The sequence below is a fragment of the Mustela putorius genome, unplaced genomic scaffold (assembly GCF_011764305.1).
Source record: "Mustela putorius furo isolate JIRA1106 unplaced genomic scaffold, ASM1176430v1.1 tig00003869_pilon_pilon_pilon, whole genome shotgun sequence".
Lineage (NCBI taxonomy): Eukaryota > Metazoa > Chordata > Mammalia > Carnivora > Mustelidae > Mustela > Mustela putorius.
This window is the reverse complement of record NW_025422021.1, coordinates 20,258,080-20,283,835: the sequence shown is the minus strand read 5'-3', so window position 1 is coordinate 20,283,835 and position 25,756 is coordinate 20,258,080. Positions and strand designations below refer to the sequence as shown.

General features: G+C 39.4%; 1 protein-coding gene across 5 annotated transcripts in view; it reads right to left on the bottom strand.

The window, feature by feature from the left end:
* Positions 1–24,430, bottom strand: part of RBMS1 (RNA binding motif single stranded interacting protein 1) — a 209,717-nt gene extending 185,287 nt beyond the window's left edge. For 2 of the 5 annotated variants that reach the window (XM_013051988.2, XM_013051989.2), the window contains exon 1: positions 23,876–24,430. In XM_013051988.2, coding sequence (XP_012907442.1) covers positions 23,876–23,950 — 75 coding nt within the window. In that variant the 5' untranslated portion in view covers positions 23,951–24,430. The remainder of the gene's footprint in view (positions 1–23,875) is intronic. The other 3 variants (XM_004743929.2, XM_004743933.2, XM_004743932.2) reach the window with 3 other exon arrangements.
* Positions 24,431–25,756: the final 1,326 nt, after the last annotated feature.

The following is a 25,756-nucleotide window of genomic DNA, read 5'->3' as shown; positions in this document are numbered from 1 at the left end:
CGTGTGTGTGTGTATGTGTGTATGGTGTGTGTACATATACTTCTTGGAACAGTGCCTGGCACACAGCAAATATTCAATAAATGTTAGCTGTAATCATTATCATTATTATTTTTGTTATTATTGTTCAAAACAATGTACCTTTCTATAATGAATTCTAATTGTATCATAGCTTATATCTGCCAGGAAATTCCTACACTTTGCAGAATGGATTTACACAGTACTCGAGTTTATAAAGTGATTTCAAATTCAAATAATTCACAGAAAAATGTAGAATCACTTTGACTAGATATATTTTGTACACATTGCAGAAATATTTGATTTTATATTTAAATAGTTTTGTGATCAGTAGTGAAAAGAGTTGTTCAACTGTAATTTTCTTTGAAAAATATAGACGTTATCTCAGTCAGGGGTTTTCAAGAAATCTTTGACAAGATTCCCAGAGAATCAACTTTAAAATACTTACAATCTTCATTATGCTTAGAGTTACCCTCACCTTCAACCCATTCTTCATACATCTGCTAAATTAATCTCCCTAAAATGTTGTCATTCTTCAGCTTAAAAATGTTAATGGCTCCCATTGCCCAGAGGATAAGAGTAACAACTTTTCACTTGCCACATCTTCCTACATGCTTTGCCAGACTGAATGCACACTGCTCCTCCCGTCCCCTCAAACATAACAAGGCTTTTCTGCCACCAACAACACTCGTCCTGATCATTATTTCTTTCAAGGCTGGCACAAATGTTTTCCCTTCCACAGAACCTTTTTGATCTCCCCTAGAGAGAAGTGCGCTCTGTTTCTCCAGTTTTCCACAGACCATTCTCCTCAAACCATCCAGGGTCCTCATCTTGGGTTGTTAAGGGCCATTAATTTGGTAGTACTTTCTCTAGTTATGCTATACTCTCTCCAAGATGGGGGTTATGTCCAACCTTTGAATTCTCCATATGCCTAGTTAAGAATATGTATGCAGGGATGTCTGGGGAGGTCCAATCAGAGAAGCATCTGCCTCTGGCTCTTGTCATGATCTCGGAGGCCTGGGAACAAGTCTGCATTAGGATCCCTACTCAGCGCAGAGCCTGCTTCTCCCTCTGCCTGTTACTTCCCCCACTTGTGTCCCACCTTCTCTGACAAATAAATAAATAAAATTAAAAAAAAAAAAGAATATGTGTGCAAAGGGCATTATTATGGAAGGATATGTAACAAGAACCCAGCATAAAAATCATGACCTAAGTCCCTTAAGTTCCTTGAAGTTACTGGGAGTTCTAAGAATGATCTCTGTTGGACTAATGTCTAGTTTAACTTAACATTTTTATATAGCATTTAAAAGAAGCAGTATACATTGAAACACCCACAACTACATACAACTCTCTTTCATCACGCTGACATACTGAGAATGAGGATGAGCTGTGGGAAAATGGGTCCAAGAGGTAACAGATGATCCTCAATACCTGTAAGAATGAGACTAAAGTAAAGTAGACATCCCTCTAAACTATGAGTTACAAATGAAACAAAGTTTGGAAGCCATTTTGGACCACCTGAAAAGTAGCTGCCCAACAGGAACCATAACCCAAAAGAGCAATTAACATTGGGCATGGAGAATTATTTGTTGGAAATAAAATAAAAAACCCAATGTTAGTATGTATAAAACTCAATTGCATCTTGGATGCTACAGGAAATTATAATTATTGCCCTTCCAACAAAATGAAAAACAACAAAAATGATTAGAAGAATAGAGATATTTCCACACAAGTATAATTTTAAAATTAGGACTCTTCAGTCTGGAAAAATATAAATTTAAAGGAGATATTTTTAAAGTTTATAAAATCATAACCCAACTTCTTCCTCAAGTCATGGAAAATCAGGAGTGGAGAAAAGTTTTGAAATGTTATTTTCTTGGTGAAAAAAGAATGCCAATAGTACTTCACAAATGTGTGTGGATCACATTGCTTTCAGTGTCCCAAACACATTAACAGGTCCAAGAATGGTCTAGCCACTCACAAATGATAGATCCTTTGGTTATTTAAGGGATATTTGGGCATTTGGTTGACCTCGTTCAACTGTCAACTAATGCTCCCCAAAGTTCCTCCCTTATTTCCAAAAGTAGGTGAAAATCATGTTTGGAAAATCATTGGTCTAACTCAATATAACCTTTCATATATTCTAATTGTAAATGGAAGCTCACCAAGTATTTTGAGAAGTCGGTAGGATCTATACTACAAGAGAAAGTAAAGTACTATAAAGAAAGTTGTCTGTATTGAGGGCTCCAAACTCAGTTTAGCTTTAGGCCAGGAGTAAGAGGAGACAACCGCTTAATTTTTTATTGAAAATTCATACTTCAGATAACCTTTTAATTTTCTGAGGTGCTCTAACTCAGCCATTCAAATACCATGATCCAAAACTTTCATAGATCAGGTTGACAGTCTTTTTCTGAAAAACACCTTTTGGCCTTGTAACAGGCCAACTTTCTGTCAAACAGTTCAAACTCTCTAGAAATGGGCTTGACAGATTCTCAAATTTTAGACAAGAGACTTGAAAGAGGAAGGAAAAACAGTTGGAACCACTGGCCTGAACTGAATTCAAACCTTCCTCTCAGTATGGAGTTATGTGATCTTGCTATGCTTTATTTTCATGTTGCTGTAAACTAATTTTCATGATTATAAAAGCCAAACATCCCGGGGAAACTGACAGGAAAAAAAAATATTACAGAGAAAACCCAGTACGTGTATTAAATATACATAGTTATATTACTAAAGCACAGAACTATAAATCAATCTCTTAAATATTTTCCCTTTCAAAAAAAAAAAAAATCACTCTGGGTACGTATCCTTGCCTCTTGTTGCCATCAATACTGAAGGATTAACCTTTCAGGTACTGGGTATAACTACTAGATTAGCCTAATCGAACTTTTATAAGCACGACATGGATTTAACAGCTAGTCTGTGTTTGGTTTCATTTTAATCTATGATATTCTGTTACTTCTTCGCATTTGCTATTTTAGTCAATGCCTGAAAGAGGGTACCAGGAAGTGTATTTTTTATTGACTTCTCATGTAAAGTTATTTTCAAACAAATAAAATTCACTCCGTAATAAATTTAAACACCATCTCCCTTGTTTATATAAGCTTACATTAAAGTCCAAAGAGTTGAATGCTTACGCTCAGTCACAAACAAAATAAAAGTATTAAATTCTTTGACAGTCAAAGAAATAATTCTCATTCAGTGATCCCTTTATTATTGCTATCTTTAGTTTCCATTGGGATTTGTGTGAATCAAATCAAATCAAATCCCACATGCACTTAGACAGAATTACAAATGAAAGTTCTCCATTCCTGTTTAGGTTAAGAGTTTCAAGAATGACTATCATGTGAGTATAATGGCTGTCTTTTAGCAGTACTGACATAAAAGGGCTGTTCAACTGTGTTGTTTAATTGTATATATTCCAGTGCTAGGCAACTCTCCAAACCTTATTGTAAACATTGTATAAGGCCTGGAAGTTCAGGAAAATAATGGAGAGTTCAGGCTTTCTACAGTTAACTCCAAGTGACAGTTGACTTCTCCTTAGGATTTTATATATGGTTTACCATGATTAGTGTGCATTGCTCTGTCACATAAAACAAGCTGACATTTGGAAATTCAGACTCATGCTATGCTCTAAGGCTGTCATTTTTTTCTCCATGAACACTCTCTTGGTGCTGTGTTTTCTTTCTTGTAATCTATTACAAACTGATGTACAGTTACGTTAAGGTTACTAATACAACAGAATATAATAGAAATATATAATCAGTAGCTATACTGAGCAGGTATTAAGTATTCTGGTTATTATGTTCCAGCAACAGAGAAATTTTAATTTGATGGAAATTATACTTTAAAAGTATTTCTAGGCAAAAATTCATGTTTTTGTATACTCATGCAGGAGTCACTAGTTTCTAGTCACTAGTCCGGTGATTAAGGAAGAAAAAAAGGCAGAGAACCATAGGATAAAAGGTAGTACATTCCTACCCTTTTTTTTTTATAAGAATGAGGCTCATTTACTGTTCAAAGGACATTGTTTATACATTCCAGACTTCCATCTTATAATTGCTCCAGGATTTGTAAAAAGGAAATCTCAGCAGGGCAGCAAAATTTATTCAAAGCAATAGCTGCACATAATTGGTATAAAATACCAGAACAGTCTGCTCTGAAAACTCTCTTCTCAGCAACACAGATTTCTACTCCCTCAACTCTCTTTCTATATTCAAATAAAGTTTGCCTTCTCTTCCACTGCTTGAACCTTTCCCTCCCCTACCCGGCTAACATTTTTTTAAATGGAGAATTTTCAACACAAATTACATGGGAAATTTTGACACCCATTTAGTTTTATTAGTGTTTACCTGGTTACCATGGCAACAGGTAAGAAGGATGAATTCCTCTGTGGAAGGAAAGTTGGTTTTACCTTTAGTATTTTTACAGAACTTTGTTAGGCATGTGTTTTGCCACACACAAAAATGAGTAAAAATTTCATTGTTGTCTTAGTGTCCTCTCAAGAAATCAATGAAATGAACAAAAGAAAGGATGCGAACTTAAGAAATAAAGGAAGGAGAGTCACAAAATGTGAAAGACCCCATATATTACAATCACAAATCTTCTGCTAGCACACTGTGTCACTGTTCCAGAATGTTAGTTGGGCTTCTGATGAAACTCCTTCAGAAGTGATATGGAAAGACACAAAATAACTGCTTCTTCCTATTTAAAGTGCCATTTTCATTTTAAAAGTTATTTCAACAAGTTCTTTTTGTGTGTTAACAAACAAGCTTACAAGAGCTTTGCTAATTTAATACCACTCTAAAAATGCCATTAGATAGGATTTTAGACATTTCTTTACAACATGAAGGGGGATTTGTGGATGATTTTCTTGCTGTTCTTTTTGGAAAAGAAACAAATCTCCATGAAACTGGAAACATCACCTCCCAATATTAAGGATTAAAAAATGTTCTTGAGTGGCGATGGTTGCACAACAAGGTAAATGTACTTAATGCCACAAAACCGTATACCGAAGAAAAGTTAAAACAGGAAATGCTATGTTATATGTATGTTACCACAGTAAAGAAATCAAAAACATTCTTGGGCCGTTTTCAAAGTCTGTCGTATTGAACTTAGAACCTGTTCCTGATAAAAGGCACAGTCTAAGATGGGTCAAATGAAGTATAATGTGGAAAACGGTAGGCAAGAGGTAGGCTTGAGTAGTATGAGAAATAATAAGAAAACAAATATCCGTGAACTTAATGCTCTGAGAAGCATTTTCAGCTGTATTCAGGTAATATATTACACTATGATGTGCTAATCTGCTTTTCCTTATGAAATAATTATGGCTTTGAGTCTTTTTTTTTTTTTTTTCAGATAAACCTTCAAGGGAACTCTCAGATCAAATTGAGGCATTTTATTATAAAGCTGAATAAACACACACATACACATACACAAACATACACATATATAATACATACACACATACATACATCCTATGAACTCAATAAAATAAACAAAAAAAAGGAATGAAGAACAGTCATATGTTCTTCCGGCTGTGTACATATTAATTTCCTATCTTTACTCTTTGAATATCTTCTTTGTAACCAATTCCTCTTGCATGGAAGCAACTAGTGTGGTGATTAAGGATCAAATATCAAGAATAACTACATCATGGAAATAAATGTATTAATTTTTAGTTGAAGTAGACACCTTAATGATAAGAAACCTGGATATAGTGGTCATTTCAAAATAGAACTCAGTCTAAATAAATATAACCTACATTTGTAAAGCATATAGTATGTAACAGGAAGGGCTCTTGTATTTTTTGCTTTGCTTTTACTATCTAAAGCCTTAGGACCTGCTCTACGTTAGTTGCTTTCAATTTCTTTCCTTTATATTCTGGTGATTAGTATTTATAAGGTTCCTATATATGGAGGACAGTAATCCGAAAATCTGAAAATGCTATACCCAACTTTTAACTTCAAAATGGATTTCATTCAAGAATTAAATTGGGTCCTGCATATCTACTTAACAATCCATTATAGTTTCAGTATCCAATATGAGAGTCACTAGCCATGTGTAGCTAAAAATGTTAAACTCAGTTCCTCTGATGCACTAGCCCAATTTCAAGTGCCTAATAGCCCCCATGAGGCCAGTGGCCACTGTATCCCAGTGTAGATACTGAACATTTCTACCATCTCTGGAAGTTGTACGGGACAGGGATGCCCCTTCAGGATTGCTCTAGAAAGCAACCTTCCCAAATTTACTTGAAAGGAGGCATTTTGTATTACCTTATAATGTCACTTCAAACTATTTAATATCAACAGTTGTTTCACTGCTTTCAGCATCGGTCTGTTATGTAAAGCAAGATACAACTGCATTAGCCGCTAGTTTCATAGAAAGTTATCCACTGTTGATAGCAGCAGACCTGGCAAAATGCTTTCCACATAGTAGGCACTCCACTAAGTAATCCTTATCTTATTCGAGTAATAATACAGATTTTTAAGAAGGCAAGAAGTAGCACTGTTAATTAAAAGAAACAAAACTGGGGCACCTGGGTGGCTCAGTTGGTTAAGCAAGGTCCTGATAAGCTTAGGTCCTGATCTCAAGGTCGTGAGACCAAGAGCTTAGGGCTCCACGCTCAGCGGGGACTCTGCTTAAGAGATTCCCTACCCCACTCAACACACACTGACTCTCTCTAAAAATAAATAAATAAATCTTAAAAAAGGGAAAAGAAAAGAAACAAAACCATCTATTAAGAAAAGTAATAAGCAGCCATTCATCTATCCAACAAATAGTTAAGGAACCCCAAACCTCCCTCTGTCTTTCTGTGCTCTTCTACACCCTGGGAGGCTGACCTATAATGACCTATGCATTGAGGAAATCCTCCTTCCTCCATGTTCCTATTGGTTCCAAAATAAGGCACAGTCGGGAGATCCCTCTGTGGGAAGAGAGTGAGAGATATCTGCCCAACATGGGTTGGCCTTTGTCCTTGGCTGAAGGTCACTGCTCCTCTCTGGCACTTCTCTGCACAGGGCCACCCTTCTAAGTTCTAATAATGGCTCCCAATCTAGCCCCTCCAACCCTGCTTAGCAAAGGTAGGTGCTTATTTTTTGCTGGCCTCAGAATATCCTATTATCCCTTTCTGGTTTCCCTAATTTCTGCCAACACATTTGTAAATACTCTTGTTTATTAAATATCCTTTAAATACCAAATTTAAGTATATGTTAAGTACATACGGTATGTTTCTGGTCAGAACCTTGATAAATATAATCATATATACTTCCACACAGTTATAGACCCTCAGAGACCTCCAACATATCCTAAGAAAATATATTTCTTAGAAATGTAACACTTATAAAAAAGTTAAATGCTTTTCAATAATAAAGCCCCAACCATATGTTACATTGATCAAGTAGAGACTGTATTTTAACGGGCCTCCCATTTTTGTACACATGATATTCGCTGTATTTAACTTAAGGCAGTCATTGAATATTTTCCTTCTCTACGTCATTAAGTGCTTATGTGACAATGACAGACTAACTTGATAGTAGGGATGGGGTCTAGGCATGAACAAGGAATTCAGCAGTAAAGTTAGAGACTGAGAAAATTATTTAGGTAATTTAGACTAACAGCCCATTTTTAGCCTAACCATGTGTGTATTTTAAGCAGAAGCATTTCATCCCTAAAGAATTCTGTCTGTGGTTCATATTTCTCTTTATCATGTTAGTAAACAAAAGATATGGACTCCATTTAATCAACATCTATTAAGTACCTACCATACACAAAGCATTTAGTAGGCACAAAAAGGAACAAGATGTATTTCTTGTCTTAGAATCTTACATTCTTAAAAAGGAGACCACAGCTATATAAATTACTGTTAACAAAGTGTTATTTTAAACTATTACTATATAGAGAGACTTATTATATATATATAATTTTATGCCATACTTTTTCTTTCCGGATATCTTCTGACTTTTTCAATCTTTTCCCCAACATGTAAACTGTATTATAATGTAAATTTATTATACAGTATAGTCTAAATGAAATTCCACTTGATAGGAAGTAAAATATAATAAAAGGGAAAATCGAGTTAGTAAACTTTCATGTCTCATTTTCAACATCCTAAAAATGGGATTTTATAAACTGTCTATGAGTGAATACAATAAGACTGAGTACATAACCAATAGAGAATTTGATATGTCTGCCTCAATTTGCCTGTATATCCTTAACAATGTGGGTAAAAAAATTGCTCGAAAGCTTCCTCATATGTTGAGGAAGTTATATGAAAGCTACTCAAACCAGAAACTTTTAGTCTAGGAAGTAAACTTGGAGCACATGGGAAACTCCCTATATACTGAGAGATAATAATTACTCAGATGCTTATTGGAACCCTAACTTTCTCCTCGGACTTTACGCCATGATCATCGAACATGTATGTTTTAACTTGGGCAGATAATGCACAGGACTTCTAAAGGGTCAAGCATGACCATCCATCTTCCATAGCTGAATAATAAGTAAGTAAAGGAAATCTAAATACAGGCTACTTCTGCGCTTAGGTAGAGGTTCAGAGCAATTCATGCACAAACATTAACAGTAAAATGTGCTGGATCCACATGTTTTAAAAAGATGATCTGCTGGATCCTCCCGAGAGAACTTTTTAGCTCAAGCAGTCAATTAATTGCTCGGTAAAAAACAAACAAAAACAAAACACCTAAAACATCTAAAAAAGGCATGTCTCTCCCCAACCTTTAAGCATAGCACCCTGGAAATCTCCCCGTGACACGTGTCAATGACCAATGGTCCCCAAACAACTCCGTCTTCTTACATAACACAGAGGCCTTAACAGTATTTTCCATCACTCACAGCCCTTCCTGCCATTTCCCTTTGTGTATCCCATGCCTTTCAGAGATTACAGTTATGGTTAACACGTCCAGGAAGAAGAGCAAAAAAGGCTTGAACCGATCAGTACAGAGGATTCCTGAGACAGTGAGGAAGAAACAAAAGTAGCTAGAGTTGTACCTTGCTTCTTCTCAACGACACATTCCCAGGAATACTGGGTGTAAGTCAGATGTAACAAAATATCCTCATCCTCTCCAAATGACTGAAATTATTTCACAAACTCTTTTTCTTAATATCTAGTTAATCTTTAATAGGCCACGGTTCCTGGCGGCTTTAACTTTAAATTATACTTTCCATCAAAGATGTAATGATCTACAATAACCTTTGAAATACATAAAGGAACTAAGGATACATTTTTACCGGCAAATCTTTTAGTAAAGTGTGGAAAAATCACTCTCTCTTATTTGTTTAATATATCCTAATTTCTCCTGTATTTGATTTCCCTAATGGAAGGCATAAAGCCAGGCATGATATTTTCAGCTAGTGTACTTAATGAGTATAAGATAAAACAGCATGAGGGAAAAGCTATGTCCAAGTGGTTAATAGGCTTGTTGATGCTGCCTACTGTGCATTTTGTTTTTCCAAGGTTCCCCTAGTAATCGACTAAAACAGAGTTCCTGAAGCCTGATCGTATGATGAGTGCTGAAGTCCTCCAACTATGTTCAAATATCTCATGAAAAAACAAGAGATGCTAGACACTAGTATGGTGTGCTTGGCATTAGGAAGAAGGTGGTTCCCATCAGAGTGGTTGGCGTCAACAAATAAAGGAGGTGTTTAATCAGAATCTCTCCGGGTTTTTTCCTCTGGCGACCAAACACATTACAGCAGGATGGGAAAAGGTTAGCAAGAGTGAAGTAGTTTGGACTCTATCCTGCTCGTGTGGGAAAGCTCCAGGCACGTCGCAAAAGTGAGAGGGTTTTGGCTCCAGACCCAGGGCTGCAAAAACAAAGACCCTTAGGAATGTGGTAAAGGAAGAATCCAAAAGCAGAACAAGGTCATGAACGGGCCAAAAGCCACAGAGGATGAACAGAGTCAGCTATGGGCTTCCCAGCTTAACCTGCAAGGTTAGAAGAGAACAAAGCAGATTCTGCTCTGGAGACTGGTGAACCAGGAGAAGCAACCAGGCCAGTGGAAGGGAAGTGCAGAAGTCTCCCTGGCCCTGTCTGTGGGGGTGACCTCAGACACAGCAACCACTACTGGCTTCTGATCAGATTCTGGCTGGTGACACAACCCTTCACACCCCCACACCTCTGTGATAATCCTGGAATGACTGCCAGAACTGTGTGTGGCCCCTCTTTTCTCTTTCTTGTCTCCAGGCCACTGCACTGACCAGTCATGTGAGATCAGGCCTGGGCCTCCCCCAACGCCCCCACCCCACCCCACACACCACCCCCACCACCACTCTGTCCCTCAGAGCCAGCCCAGCTCCTGTCTCTCCACTTTCCTCACCAGCACAATGAGGGGCTTGAACCCAATTATCTTAAAACTTCCTCCCAGGTCTAACATTTTCTGATTCCTGGATGTTACCAATTCCCAGAACCATGAAATTTAGAGATGAAAGGAATTCGGAAGTTGTCTATTCTACCTCCTGCTTAACCTAAGCTAACCTAGCTAGAGCTCAGAAGCTCTGAAAGTTCTCTGCAGTTGTTTCTGGCTGGTCGGATACAGCAATAATCAGAGCTTAAACACCTTAACTATAAAGCATGAAAAAAATAGGTGTAAGATCTTTTAAACATCTAAGAAAAAGTTTGAAGGAGCCAACGCCCGAGGAGCAGCATGTTCTATTGCTTGGAAGGTCATACCGAGCAGCACTTCCCAATCTCTGTTTGCACAACCTTCAGACCATTGTGAAAAATCACAAGGGGTATCAGAAAATTCTCCAAACAAAACTAATTTTCAATTTCTCATTAGACTTTTACATTTATAGGCCAGGATGATGGGATGGCACATCAAATAAAGTCTCAGAAAGGAGAATAAAAAGTATTAAGGGGAAATACAGTGATACTTTGAAATGCATTCAAGAAAAATCAAAGAGAATGTCATCTGTTCTTTAACAGTGTGGTTTAGTTAGTCAGCTGCTTTTCAAAACTACTTTTGTTCTCTGATAATAAATATTCTGTCTCCCTCTTCAAAAACACTATTTTCTTAACAGAGTTTATGGCAACTATCATACTACAGAGCTTGAAGAAATCACTGGTTGTATTTAAGAAACAAGCATTTAAAACAACATTTTCCATTGTGTCTTATTATTAATTACTTTTAAGTCCTAAGTTTGCGAAACAAAACAAAATGAAACAAATAAAATAAAAGTCACAAGTTCATCAAAAAAGAGAGCTATATTTAAATTTGGAAGACATCAAATTCTCCCAAAATTAACATATAGATTTCATTAAGCCCATTCCAATAAAAATCCTATTATTTCTTTTTCATGGAAACTGACAAGCTGATTCTCAAATCTATTAAGACCTAGAATAGTTAAGACCACTTTGAAGAACAGACACTTAACATATTGCAATAGTAATTATGACCCTATAGTACAGACACATGATCCACGTAGAATCACACGGAAAGTCTGGAAAAAGAAACATGTAAATGTGGTCACTTGAGTTACAATAAAGGCCACACTGAAATCCAAAGGGGAAAATGAAAATGTCTTCTTAATAAATGATGCTGGATCAACTAGATTACTAGATATTCATGGGGGAAACAGACTAAAAATGAACTTGACCCTGTCCACACCAAACACAAAAAGACAGATGTAAGGCTGCTGGTTACTGTTGGGGAGTAAAAACTGGGGCAGTACATGAGGATGCTTTTCCGGTGCTGGAATGTTACATAGAGACCTGGGGGGCCATCCCATGAGTGCATTAATCTCTATATTTAAAATCTGTGTCTTATACACATGCTCTAACTCAATAAAAATTTAAATAAGCACACAAGTAAAAGAAATTATCCCACTGTGCTCCATGATGGCCCAAATCATGTCTTATTCACATGTTTGCACCTTCCAGGGCACCCTCCACAAGGCCTGCTCAGTGTTTGTTGCATTTAATTAAATTTGCCAGGTAGCTCCAACTCTGTGATCTTAAGGAGAGGATTTGGCTACAATATGTCTGAGTTGTGATAGCAGAACTATAGCTGTGTGCTTTCTGCAGGGCGGACTCATTTTAAATTCCCAATGTATTCATATTTAAAATATCTGCCCCCCCCCAAATTTTCAATTTGCATATTGAAAATCAGCCCCATTTTCAGGGTTTAACAAGATTCACATCAAAAAGGCAAAGGAAGAAAAACAAAGAAAGGTGCTGCCATGTGGCACCCTAGCCAGCAGATGTTCACTGAGCCCAGACACACAGATTACTATCACAATGTACTTATCTGAACATGCTATCGTCAGACCATACAGCCAAATCAAATTCTGAAGGCTCAAAGGATGTGCACTGGGAGAACATCCTGTACTCTGCAGCATGAACTTAAATTCTGTGACAGAGACAGAAGGGTACAGAAGAACACCGCAGATCACCCACTGTCATTTTAAATCCTATTTATACAGTAAGAGAGAATCTGTTCTTTAAGAAAGCAATCAAAATCAACGTGTAAGATTTCTGCTATTAAAATGAAAACCTGCGGAACGATGACCAAAAAAGAAACATACTTTCCCCCCACCCCAGTCTTCAGCAAATTAGATAACACACAATACTCTTGTGATTATTTTTAGATAAAGAACCATTTCGTGAAATATTTATGAAACAGAAGAGGCTAGTTATATGTGATTTTAAATATTAGTTTGGGTGAAGAAAAATGTAAACAGCTTACCATTTCACTGCATCATATTTAAATTCAAATCTCATTAGCAGTACGCATGTGTCATCAAAATACTTTCTATTATGCTAATTACGTTCTCTTTTGTTCAAAGTATTACATCATGTCTGCACTTCTCTAACTACATTTATACATTGCCAAATAAAATTTTATTTTAAATTTCCATATAAAATTGGATAAGGAATCAGAAAGAAAATCTGATTCAAAGAGGCAATTGTAGTTAGCAAATTCTTAATTATAATCTATGGCATTAAGAGGTAGTAAAGTTTTGTTTTGTTCTGTTCTGTGTTTTTTAGTCAAATGAAGTCAGACACACTTGGTTCCTGATTTGGGCTGACTGCAGGGGGAAGAGCTTATAGGCAACAGTCACCCCAGCCAACGGACCACTAACACAGCACACACACCTGTAGCTGGTCAGCAGTCAGTCCAGAGCGACATGGCTCTTAGAGTGCAGGAAGAAAAATTGGGGGCAGGAGTCGGGGAGAAGGGAAAAGAAGGAGGGAGGAGGGGAAAAGGAGAAGAGAGTGGGAACACACTCTGAGATTGCCCAAACCCACACACTTTATCCTCACGCATTTTCATTTTGCACACCCTTGGGTTTTGTCTAGCTCTCCACTCGAGTCAAGCCACAATCCAGAAACAAAATACAGGGTCCATGGTCTGCCTCCTTCTCTTAAGCACCAACTGGTTCTGTTTTGACTTCCTCTCAGGGTAGAATTCTTAACATCTTAACATGTGCTCCACAGGCTGCCTTGGTAAAAGTTTGAGGTGAAGGGGAAGGTGCCGCCATCAGATTCCTAAGGTCTGGAGTTCCCCTAGGAGTTATGAGCCACTGTTGCACCAGGACTAGATGAAAATAAGAGAAGTGCTGGAACTGGACAGTTTGTTCTTTGTAGTTTTGTTTCATTGTTATTTCCAGCCTTAGAATCTATTTGCTTGATTTGATGTTCAATGAGAGCAAGGAAAGCTGGAATGCTCTAATAACCGAGCCAGTGATGAACAAGGGATGAAAAGCACTACTAGAAAGCTTTGGACAGCATTTTTTAAAGTGAAATTATTGGCTGGAGCTGGGGGGCCATTACAGGAAAACAGGTGAGCAGGAAACTAGTCTCCTAGGGAGTGAGGAATGAGGAGGGCTCCCAGGGCGTCACTGGACATCACCAGCCACACCTCCCAACTCTTCTGGAAACCCAGTCCCCAGTCCTAGAAGCTTATAAAGCCCTGCTGAAGGACTGCCTCTCAGGTGAGTTAGGAAAACCTACCCATTTCCCTGAAGGGGTCAAAGATGGGTTCCTGGAACCTGGAATTCCAACTCTGATACTCACACTTTCCCCTCACCCAAACATTGCCCAGCACAGTGCTCTGTGCTACGATGTGATTAGCATGGAACAACTATCTATGAATTCTAAAATGGGCTACTTTTACAGGCTCTTAAAGGTTGGTTGGGAACCCTATCATTAAGAGTAATAACTTATGGGGGCGCCTGGGTGGCTCAGTTGGTAAAGCCTCTGCCTTCTGCTCAGGTCAGGGTCCCAGGATCCTGGGACCCAGCCCAGCACAGTATCAGGCTACCTGCTCAGCAGGGAGCCTGCTTCTCCCTCTCCCCTCCCCCTGCTGTGTTCCCTCTCAAACTCTCTCTCTGTCAAATAAATAAGTAAATAAATAAAAAATTTTAATAACAATTTATGTATGAAATATATTAGATGAGTTTCAAGTTCTAGAGAATTGATGAGTGAACTTTTGAGAACAAACTTGAAAACAATTCACTTGTAAGTTAAGTTATTCCCAACCACTGAACAAATCACATAGACCTCTAGAAAAATATCACCTGCCAGCTACAGAACTTTTGCTGTAGAATATTTTCTGGTAGGGGCGCCTGGGTGGCTCAGTTGGTTAAGCAGCGGTCTTCAGCTCAGGTCATGATGCCAGGGTCCTGGGATAGAGCCCCACATTGGGCTCCCTGCTCAGTGGGGAGCTTGCTTCTTCCTCTCCTGCCTACTTGTACTCCCCCTCTATCTCTTTTCAAATAAATGAATAAAATCTTTAAAGAAAAAAAAATTTTTTTCTGGTAGACACTCTTTTAGGGTTGTTTAAATAAAAGTGTGCAAATAATCAGGTGGAATGAAACCTAAGAAGAGGTTACAATTAGGAACTTTTTTTTTCTTAAGGCTTCCATCTTTAAAACAATGAAATTAATCAAAGTTGCACTTTGAAGGAGGCAAAGAAGGTTCTGGGAACAAATCAGTTAGTGACCTGAAAATTAAAACAAGCACTTTTTTTTTAAACTAATGTTTGTATTGGTCAAAAGCCCGTTTAGTGACAAATCTAAAAGCTATTGAGAAGACAAAGTTGATGATAGTACAAATTTCTAATATAATTTACTTTTGCCTACAACCAAATATTTTATCTGAGTCTTTATTTTATAAGCTGTTATTGCTGGGGCACCTGGGTAGCTCAGTTGGTTAAGTGACTGACTCTTGATTTCAGCTCAAGATCCTCAGATCAAGCCCCACCTCAGGATCGCTCAACCAGGAGTATGCTTCTCTTCCTCTCCCTTTACCACTCCCCAACCTCCAGCATGGGCATGTGCGAACGCTGGCTCTCGTGTGTTCTCTCTCTTGCTCTCTTAAATAAATAAATATATCTTTAAAAAAAAAAAAGTATAAGCTGCTATTATTACTCTATAGGCAGGGAAGGGCTGAGAAATTCTCCAGTACAAATACACTGCCAATTGCAACTCTCAAAATCACCGTGTTTAAAAAGTGTTAAATAGGGGAAATAGTAGAGTGTTAGTTGAGGAACTCAAGTATCATCAAAATACAAGTTTAAAATCTGAAATTCATTTTTGGCAACTTTTATCCTCCCCTCCCCCCACCAACCCGAAAAGAAACTTAAGAGCACTATTTCATGACATATCCATCCAATTCTGCCCATTTTAAATAGTAAATTTTTCAACTGATTAAAAAAAACAAAACAAAACTAGTTATCACCTAAAATGGGGCCACACACTTGCAGAGCTCGGAAAATGATGCAGTTTTCCTACAAGATCAGTAAAAATGACTCGTGATATCTATGAAACGATTGAGTTTTGCTGCACAAAACCTTTCCCTGAAATCACTCCTCATCTGGGATGAAGCCCGGTAGCACCTGCTGTTCAATAAGCAGCCAAAAGGGTGGGTTCCCCATCCCCCCATGAGGCAAACAGAGGACAATGTGATTCTTGAAGGACTCAGTTTCATTTGCAGAGACGAAGAAAGCTTTTTTCTGAAATAGAGCTAGAGAATGACCAAATGGAAAGAATAAATAGTTATATCTATGAAAGATCATGAATAATAAAAAATCTGCTATCATTTGAAGAAATAGCAGGTCGCACCAGTCGCATGATCAACACGTAGATGACAAGCACATGATGATGTAATTAGCAGCATAACAAAACTCTAGACGTTTCCTCCCTTTGCCCTGAGCAAGCCTAATAAATTAGAAGAAATAAACATCATTTCAAATGGTTCAAAACAAAAGAGTAAAATTCTGTATAACCATTATGTCATTAGTTAAGCATTATATTCTCAGCCTGACACAACCTGAATAGGTTGGCTTAGTAGCACATTTATAAGCATAAAACTTGAAAAATAATAATGTAAAACAAGGTAATTGAATACGAAACTCTGACGTGAAGGAATTAAGCTTAAGTACCAAAACAAAAAAGTGTTATTCTGTAAAAGTCTAAGTACTCCTAAGAGGATTAAAAGGGGCAAAAAATACAAAACAATGCTGATTATAAATTCAAGAAATTTTCACTAATTAATCTAAAGCCCCAATTTCTTTCTCAAATTCCCAGGTTTACTGTGGCCTTTATTTGCCCTTTACTTTTTCTCACAAAACACACGGCAGAGTTTTTAACCCCACCGATGCCAATTTTCGTGATTTCTTTGTCACTCAGACCCCTGGTGTGCTGTCTTCCTGGGTGTATGCTTTTGTAAATATTTTTCTTCACTTATGTCTTGTATGGCGTCTATTTTGTCTTTCCTGGTAGCTGGTGAGATGCTGGAGAGCAAGGACCAGATACACACTCCATAACCTTTTCCAATTTCATGTGCAAAGAACGGTGCTCTGGGATCACTCAGGAAATACAACCAATTCGTTAGTATTTCAGCCCTTCCTGAACTTTCATGAACCTCAGCAATTTTTCAACAAGCTTAAAACTTAACCTAATTCTAGAATACAGAATACAGATGTTCCAGCCAACGTTGAAATCATCCACCAGACATCGTGTTTACGGTACCAGAATTAAAAACAAGTTAACTGTTCGTATTAGCATCTGATCTCACTTGTAGGATTTTTAGGATTTCATATTTGTCATCTAGAAAACTGTTCTCCATCCTCTAAAATGACAAAGGTATCCATTTAAGAATTAGCTAAAAGCAACGTATGGAGGACAGTGTTCAGTTCTGCATGTTTTCTTTCCCAGGAGGTCTAAGTGTGGATTCTTTCCCCTCCCCTTTTTGTCTCTCTCTCTCTTTCACCATCTTTGACACACTTTTTTCCAGTGCTTATTTGAAAAATTAAAATAGTCATATAATTAAGTTAAGGGTAAAAAAATCATTAAGAGAAAGCAAGGAATTCAGCTAAGGGAGATAAATATTCAGTTTATTTTTGGCTTAGCCATCACCACCCCTTTTACATTTCCCTTGCTATTAAGAAATGTTTAGGGGCAGGGCACCTGGGTGGCTCAGGGGGTTAAAGCCTCTGCCTTCAGCTCAGGTCATGATCCCAGGGTTCTGGGATCGAGCCCCCTGCTTGGTGGAGAGCCTGCTCCCCTTCCTCTCTCTCTCTGCCTACCTGTGATCTCTGTCTGTCAAATAAATAAATAAAATCTTAAAAAAAAAAAAAAAAGGAAGAAATGTTTAGGGGTGCCTCGGTAGCTCAGTCGGTTAAACCCCTGATTCTTGATTTCAGCTCAAGTCACGATCTCAAGATCCTCAGATCGAGCCCCACATCAGGCTCCAGACTCCAGCTCTGCACTCCGCACTCAACAAGGAGTCTCCTCTCTCTCTTCCTCACCCTCTGCCTGCCCCCCCACCCCCACTCCTGTGCTCGTTCCTGTGCTCTCTCTCTCTCTCAAATAAATATTTTTTTTAAAAAAAGAAAGAAATGTTTAGTTTCTATTACCAAATTTGTTTGTGTGTGCTCAAATTTGCATGTATGTTTCACACACCTGATTCTAAGGAGACCTTTTGTTGTGTATCATCATCTGGCCAAGCTCCCACTGTTAAGTCTGTAGCATCCAAGTGCTGCCTCTCCTGAGGCATGGACAGTTTCCATCAGGTCTTACTATTTATCTTTAAAATAACAGAACAGAGAAACCACAACATTTAAAATAATTCTACATAAAATCTCCACATCCAATATTCAATTTTGAATATATATGGTTTGATTTTACACCAAATATATGGCACTGCATTTAAATCACTCACGTCTCATTACTACATTTTCTTGACTAAAGCTATGGCACACTGAATACAGTATTTCCACGTAAGAGCAACTTCATATGGTTCTGCTTATTCCTCTAATGCCAACAAATGTCATCTTTAGGGTTATGCAACAGCCAGTAATTGAGAGATAACTAATTTTGAACACCTCAGTGCTAGTTTAATTTTTTTTTTAAAGGTTTTATGTATTTGTTTGACAGAGACACAGCGAGAAAGGGAACACAAGCAGGGGGAGTGGGAGAAATGGGCTTTCCACCGAGCAGGGAGCCCGATGTGGGGCTCGATCCCAGAACCCCAGGATCAGGACCTGAGGCAAAGGCAGATGCTCAACCAACTGAGCCACACAGGTGCCCCTCAGTGCTAGTTTATATTTTAGTTGTTATCCATCAAATGAATAAATATTTTCATCGAAATACACTTTTTTTAAAAAAGCCATTTTCTTGAAAACTGAGCAGGAAAAAGTTTGAATTGTGTTGGTGGGGGCCAACACCCCACCAGGAAGCAAGGACCAGGCTGAGTCACCGGTTCATCATGTGTAACGGTTCCCCCCTCAGTGTAATACAATGAGATTTTTTTTCTGGCACCACATGCTTTAATGAAGAGTATACAAAAAGGTACTTTTTGTAAATTACGCACTGACGCATTAATATGTGATTCCTCTTAGGGATCTTGTTCAATTCATAAAACAGCTTAAAGTTGTCACAATAGGGGCAAAATAAATCAAAACACAAATCAAATTATAGTAAGATTTCCATAGAAAATTAAACTGGATCATCAATTTTGGTCTACAATTTTTTCCCCTGGCCTAAAAAGATTTTGCATGTACCTATTCTGAATAATAATAGTCACTAACAAGCATTTATTTAGCACCTACTATTCTGTGGATCAGACAAGAAACCAGGGAAGTGTTGATATCCCTTGCAGAGAGATACACAGTGGGATAGGAGACCATGCTTGGGAAGAATAAATGTTAGTGAACTGAGCATCCAATAAAAAACAAACTAGACAAAAAATTCCTCATCCTCAAAAAGAGTGAACAATATTTAAGTGTCCATATGATTTTACTAAGCACCTATTCTTCCATTCTATGTGTCCCTCAGGTGATTTTTATTGGTTAAGTAGACATGGGGAAAATATTTTATTTTCTGAAAACCCTCTTTTTAATAAAAATAAAAGGAAGAAAGACCCCTTTGTCTTTAACTAGAACCCATAACTTAAAATTTCAGTACTCATTAAATAAGCTGGGGTAATTTTCAAGTTCCAATAAACCATTAACCAAAATACAAAGTCTGAGCAATATATCAGTAAAGTTTTTTTTTTTCTTGAAACTGTATTACATGGAAATTGCCTATATTGGAACTTAAATTTAAAACCAAGATTGCCAATCACATAGGTCTATCTAGTTATACTAATACTAAATGATTGAAAATTCTCCTACTTCTCTTCACTTATCTTTTCCTACTTTTTTCTAGTAGCTCAAGATTTAGCTTCCAACATATAAAAATGTAATAGATGCTATGGGAAATCCAAAAGAAAGAGCTATTTGAAGGGAAGAATGCTACAATATTGCATTATAATGAATCTTCATTTTAACCATCCAATGACCTTGAGTCTTCCAATACCACTTCTAGATAGCCACGCGAACCCACTCACTGAAGGAACCAAGGTACATTCAAGGTGTAAAATATTGCATGGCTGTTTTGATATATTTAAGCAAACTTTATTCACTGTATAAATGCAGTCACTCTACCCTAAGTCTTAAAGTCATGTCTCTGTATAACCCGACCATCTTAATATACTCAGTAGCTCTATGTACCAAATCATAACCTCTAATTTCTACAGAAACTGATGGACACAATATCCCTATGGTCACTAAGGTAAAAGTTAAGGAATTCCATAAAATGTTAATGCACACAAAAATTCAATTCAGAAAAACTACTTTGTTCTAGTAGCCTTCATCAATACAATCCCAAATTATACCACTCATTATTTTTCACATTTTGAAACTTAGGTTCAAATTCGTTCTTTAGTATACACTTATACAAAAATAGCTTTAAAAGAAACTTTTGGTTTAGAACATTTCATAAATACTGTTTATGCATAAAAATTTTTACAGCAGGCTTTGAATATGGTATATTTTATAGAAATATCTTTTGATAACTATGAAGAAAGATCACAAATGTGTCAAATTGCATCAGTTAGTACAAAATATTAGCTAAACATGTAAAGAACATTTTGTACTTCCTTTCTTCAAAAGAAATAGAGTAAGTATTTCAATTCCCATCTGTATTTGCACATATGCATTGGCAGTAATGTATATTGTAGTATCTTTGAAATAAACAGACCATAAGGGGTGCCGTTATACTAAGTGAAATTGATACAGCCAATGTTTGAAAATATGCACATACAGCTCTTTAGGTTAAATTATCAGATTTTTTTTGTGTGTGTGTGTCACTGAAAAGTGGATACCAAATTTAATTTTGCATAATACAGCACAGGTCATTTATAATCAGAAAACCCTTTAGAATAGTATGTGCTTATATTTACGAAGCTACATCAAACTCCCTCTTAGAATGAACGTGTCAGGTGATAAAGGGAGCCTGCTGTGATAAGACCACCCTGACAGAGGAACACAAAAACACCCAACAAGCATGTAAAATCGGGTTACTTGCAGTCTGTGTCACTCTACACTAAGATACGATGACAAAATTTCACAATCTCCTTTACTTTCCCTCATGTCCTGCCCTTCCACAGCATCCTCAGATTTACTTTATGTTTAATGCAGCTGTACTATTTTTCTAATGCTCTTCTCTTTCTGTCAAAGTCCAAAACATACTGATACAGTCATACACTGTACCCGGACTCCATAGATTCTTGTTGTTGTTAGCAAGTGTAGAAGCAACTAACATGTTTTTAATGGGGGAAAAGTACTAAATAAAATTTCCAAAACAGACTCCGATTGGATGATTAACTCAAGAAGAATTACTTGACAGAAGTTAATTTTGTAAGCTATGGTAACAAAACTCATTTCAAGTGCCATTTTAATTGGTGTGTATTCCTTCTGATGAAAAGAAATCCAATTCAGGCATTCTTTCTTGATTCAAAACCATCATATCCATCTCTCCATTACAGGTTTCAGTCAGGTATCACTTTGTAAACAACCACACCATTCCTCAGTTTTTGATATAGCTTCCAAACAGAAGTTTCAAAACAACTCTGACTAGCAAACACATCACTGTACTTTAAACAGACTGATGTTTTCTATCCCATGTATCAGGAAGTTTAAAAGACACAGCACTGAGGCAAGGATCATCACCATAGACACCAGTTTCTAAGTGAGACCATTAACTCTTGAGGTAGATTAGGTAACACTTGTTTCTAAAAACTAACTACAAATCAAACAAATTCTCTATTTTTTAAAAAATGACTCACACTATCCTGTTAGCAACAAATATGTCAGGGAGATAAAACAGAGCTCTAGGTGTTTCAAACTATGCTTACCTAAAATCTGCATCTAGTCACTTTACATTTTAGGAGATGCCCCTTTCTGAGATAATGAAGATTCTTTACAATAGGGAATTTAGGTTTAATTGTCGAACCTGAATACCATGTTATATAGGTCAAGTCAGTGTGTGTGTGTCTTTCTCCTGAAACAAAGAAATTCAAGAGTAATAGGATTTCAGATTTCATAGTAGAAACAGCAAGATATGTTTTGAGAATGTCATTTACTGTAACACAAATCAATATTAAATGCTTTATGCAGGAAGCACACTTTCAGAAAATGGGCCCTAAAGCTTTCTGGGCTCCGACCCTAATTACTGGAGCAGGCTCTCACCGTTTGTCTCTCTCCTTCAATTATTTACGGGGCAAAAAGAGCCAAATGGCATTGCATTAGCTATATTAAATGCTACATACTTGGTTTCTAACTTACTAATGGTACATAAAAATTACTAAGGTGAATGTGCCTGTAGAAACATGGCCCTTTTTCTTCTTCACCTGAGTGTACGTATTTATTATTCATACAGTTAAGTGTTGAATAGGCTGTCCTTTAGGCACACAATGCTGCATAATTTAAACAAGTACATTAAACATGTATGATATCTAAAAGGTAATGCATTGATTATACCTCAAAATTTCTTTGAACAACCTGTATTTACAATGTAGCTCACAAAAAAATCAGCACCTACCTTGGGTCCCTGGAAACAGTATGTGGGGACCACACAGAAGTGTATACTGGGTATCCTCACTTGTATCATGGTGCTGCTTTCTGGCCACCCAAAGTAAGAAGAGAACTAGGGAGAGTGAAAAGGAGGCCCTTGATTGCTAGAAAATTTCTGGTCTGGGTGCTGACAAGTGTCCTTTTTTTAGGTGAGCAAATACAGAGCTATGCTGTAAGTACATCACACGGACCACACACACTGTAAGAAAGGAAAGCTTATCAAGATTGAATCATAGATCCTTTGCACCAGGCCAGCAGTGTCCTCTGCCAGCAAGGAAGACATGATTACAGCCCACGGAAGTAAGTTCAGGCGCTGCATCCCTACTTGATTCTTTTGTGATCTAGAAGGGCACCCGGAGTAGAGATAGAAGATGCAAATCACTGAAGAAAGCTGGTACATCCAACTCCAACCCTCCCAGATTATGAACGAAGCTTCCAAAGCAGTGAGACCCTCAGTCTTCATGGGCCCAATACATTTTATATACGTATATGTGCGTGTGTGTGTGTTTAATGCATTCGGAATGCCTCAGATCTTTCTGTAAAAATAAGGTAGGCCCACTAACAAGGTACCCAGGGTCCCTACAGAGTCAGTTGCAGTTTGTAAGGCTACATGTCACCGGCTGTGTTACCTAAGAGTATGCCAAGGCCAGTTTTCAGAAGAACCACTGGAAATGGATCTGGGGTCAAAATACAGGGTAGTATTCTTCTAAAGTCACTTCTTTCTCTGCACTGAAATCTGCCCATTGTCCCTCCTTTGCAAAAGCTACCGGGAAGATTAAAAAGGACATCAATGAAGGGTGAGTGAACTTTGGCCACTTTTCCACCCAAAACACCGGCGTAAAAGTAGAAATCAGTAACCAGGTGAAGTGCCACACCGCACAAAGATCAAGGCGAGGGGCGGGCGCGGAAGGCTGGAGGCGGGGAAGAAAATGTTCCGTCCCGTCCCCCCCGCCCCCCGCCCAACCACCCCAGTCATCGCGCGCGCGGGAGGTAGAGGGGCGTCCCTGGGGGGCGGGAGGCCGCGCACCACTCCGAGGGAAGGCAAGAGTTAGGGCTCGCGGGGCGAGGCCCAGGAGAAGCGGTCGAAAAGCCGCGCCGCCCGCGGGTCCTGCCGCGGGGCTCCAAGCGTCCGCGGCCGAACCGCCAACGCTCGGCGAGGGGCGCCGCTCGGCCCAGCGACCCTCCCCGCCTCCCGGCCAGGAAGGGGCCGGCGGCTCTTTCCTGTCTAGTCTCTCCCCCCACGGCTTTCTGTAACCCGATCCCCGCACTCCGCTCCCCGGGCAGCCGCCGCCCCGCGCGCCTCCCCGCGCCACCCAGGCCAGCGCTATAGTTAGCAACCCTCCATCAACTCCGCCGGGGGTGGCGGGGGCTCGCCGCGCGCGCCCCTGTCCGGGCCAGACCCGCGCACGCCCCCGGCGCCCCCCGCCCCCCGACTCCCCTTTACCTTCGCTTGAAGATACTGGGGGTAGTAGTAGGTGGCGTACTGAGGGTACATCTGCTGTTTCCACACTTTGCCCATGAAGCTGGAAGGGAGCCTGCCGGGAGCCTGCCGTGCAGGGTCGCGGGCACTTTGGGGTTTCCAAGTCTCGATCTCTCCTGCCTCTCCCTTTCCGGCAGCGGCGGCGGCGGCGGCGGCGGCGGCTGCCGCTGCTCCACCTCCCAGCCCGGACCAGACGTCGTCGTCGTCGTCCTCCTCCTCTTTCTTCTCCTCCTCCTCCCAGGCAGAGAGAAAGACACTGCAGAGCGCAGAGGGCACCCCGGACAGGGCGCTCCCAAGGAGTTGCCTCCCGGAGCCCGACTGCTGCGAGGCTGACAAGGGCAGGCGCGCGGACCGCGCTCCGCTCCGGCGAGCAGGCAGAGCGGGGCTCGGAGGTGATCAGTGCAAGTGGAAAGTGCTGCTGCGGCGGCGGCGGCGGCTACGCTTGGTGCCAGGCGGCATCTGGGGTGGGTGCGCCCGATTGGGAGAGGGGAGAGGGGCTGGCGCGCCGAGGCGGTGGGGGGAAGGGCGCGCGGGGCGGGGCTTGGGCGCCGCGGAGCCCGGGACCCGCTGGAGGTGAGGGCTGAGTTTTAACCACTCCTCACCTCCAGGGCTCGCGGTTGGACGGGCGGAAACGCTGGGATCGCTTTGTGTCGGGGGTGGGGGCTGAGGGGCTGGGGGTGACTTGGGGGACCCAGCTTAAGAACTGCAAAGCGGACGAACACCTCGTTGTCTTTCCTGAGTTTTTTTTTTTTTTTCTTCTTCTTCGTAAGGGGGAGGGGAAGTAAGGGGAAAGTGGAGAAAATTTGATCAATTTCTCACTTCCCCCGCCCAATGATTTTTTTTTTTTTTTAAACAAGAGATCGAAAATGATTTAGTGCCCAACCACAAAGCTGGAGTCGGGACCTTTGGGTTCTGTTCCCCCCACCCCCAGGCCACAACACTAATTTTCTAGGTGACCTTGGGAGGTTAGTGTCCTTCGGTTTGGGTTTCCCAGATGTGAGAGGTGAAATCTTGCCCCCTGCGCAAGGGGAGGCAAGCTCTCTGAAACACACACACACACACACACACACACACACACACACTCACGCCTCACAACAAACAGACGGATCCTTCTAAGGGGAGATGTCGCAAAGAGGCAGAATGTTATTATTAGAGGACACAATATAGACATCAGCTTTTCCCTGCCTCTTTCTAATGCTGCCAGACAGTCTGTCAACTCCCACTCAGGAGCAAGGAAACTCCCTGAGTTTAGAATATTTTAAGGCCATTTTGAAAGTCAGGCTGGCATATTGTTGCAGTGTGCTTCAGTGACATATAAAATCAATCTCTCTTTCTGCCTCTCTCCATTTCCTAATTGTCACAGTTATAGACAGCCCCAGACAGCCGTGGTCCAGTTCACTACGTAACTGGATATAATTTAATGGACTTAATTGGTCCCTGAAGCTGCCTGTAGAAGACTTTTATATTCTAGCTCCAAAAGAGATAATACCAAAATGTACAACAGAGTAAGTAAGAAATCACCTCCAAATTGGAGTTCTTGCACATCTAATAAAATGCAATAAAAAATTCACTTGTTATTAAATAGACCTTGATTATTGTTTTGTCATTTTGGTTTTCAAAGAGCCTGTTTACCTAGAGCACAAAAGGTAAATCAGACTAAAATCAAATGCCTGATTTTGTTAAGCAGTTATATTTTTATACGGTTACATTTCTAATTCAAAGCAGGTTAATAAGATACTTTAAGACAAAGAGACAGTGATGTGAGGCTCTTATAATCTTATATGATTTAGACAAATTTTAAGGTTATACATTTTAACAAAACAAAATAAATAAGTTCATATGAGA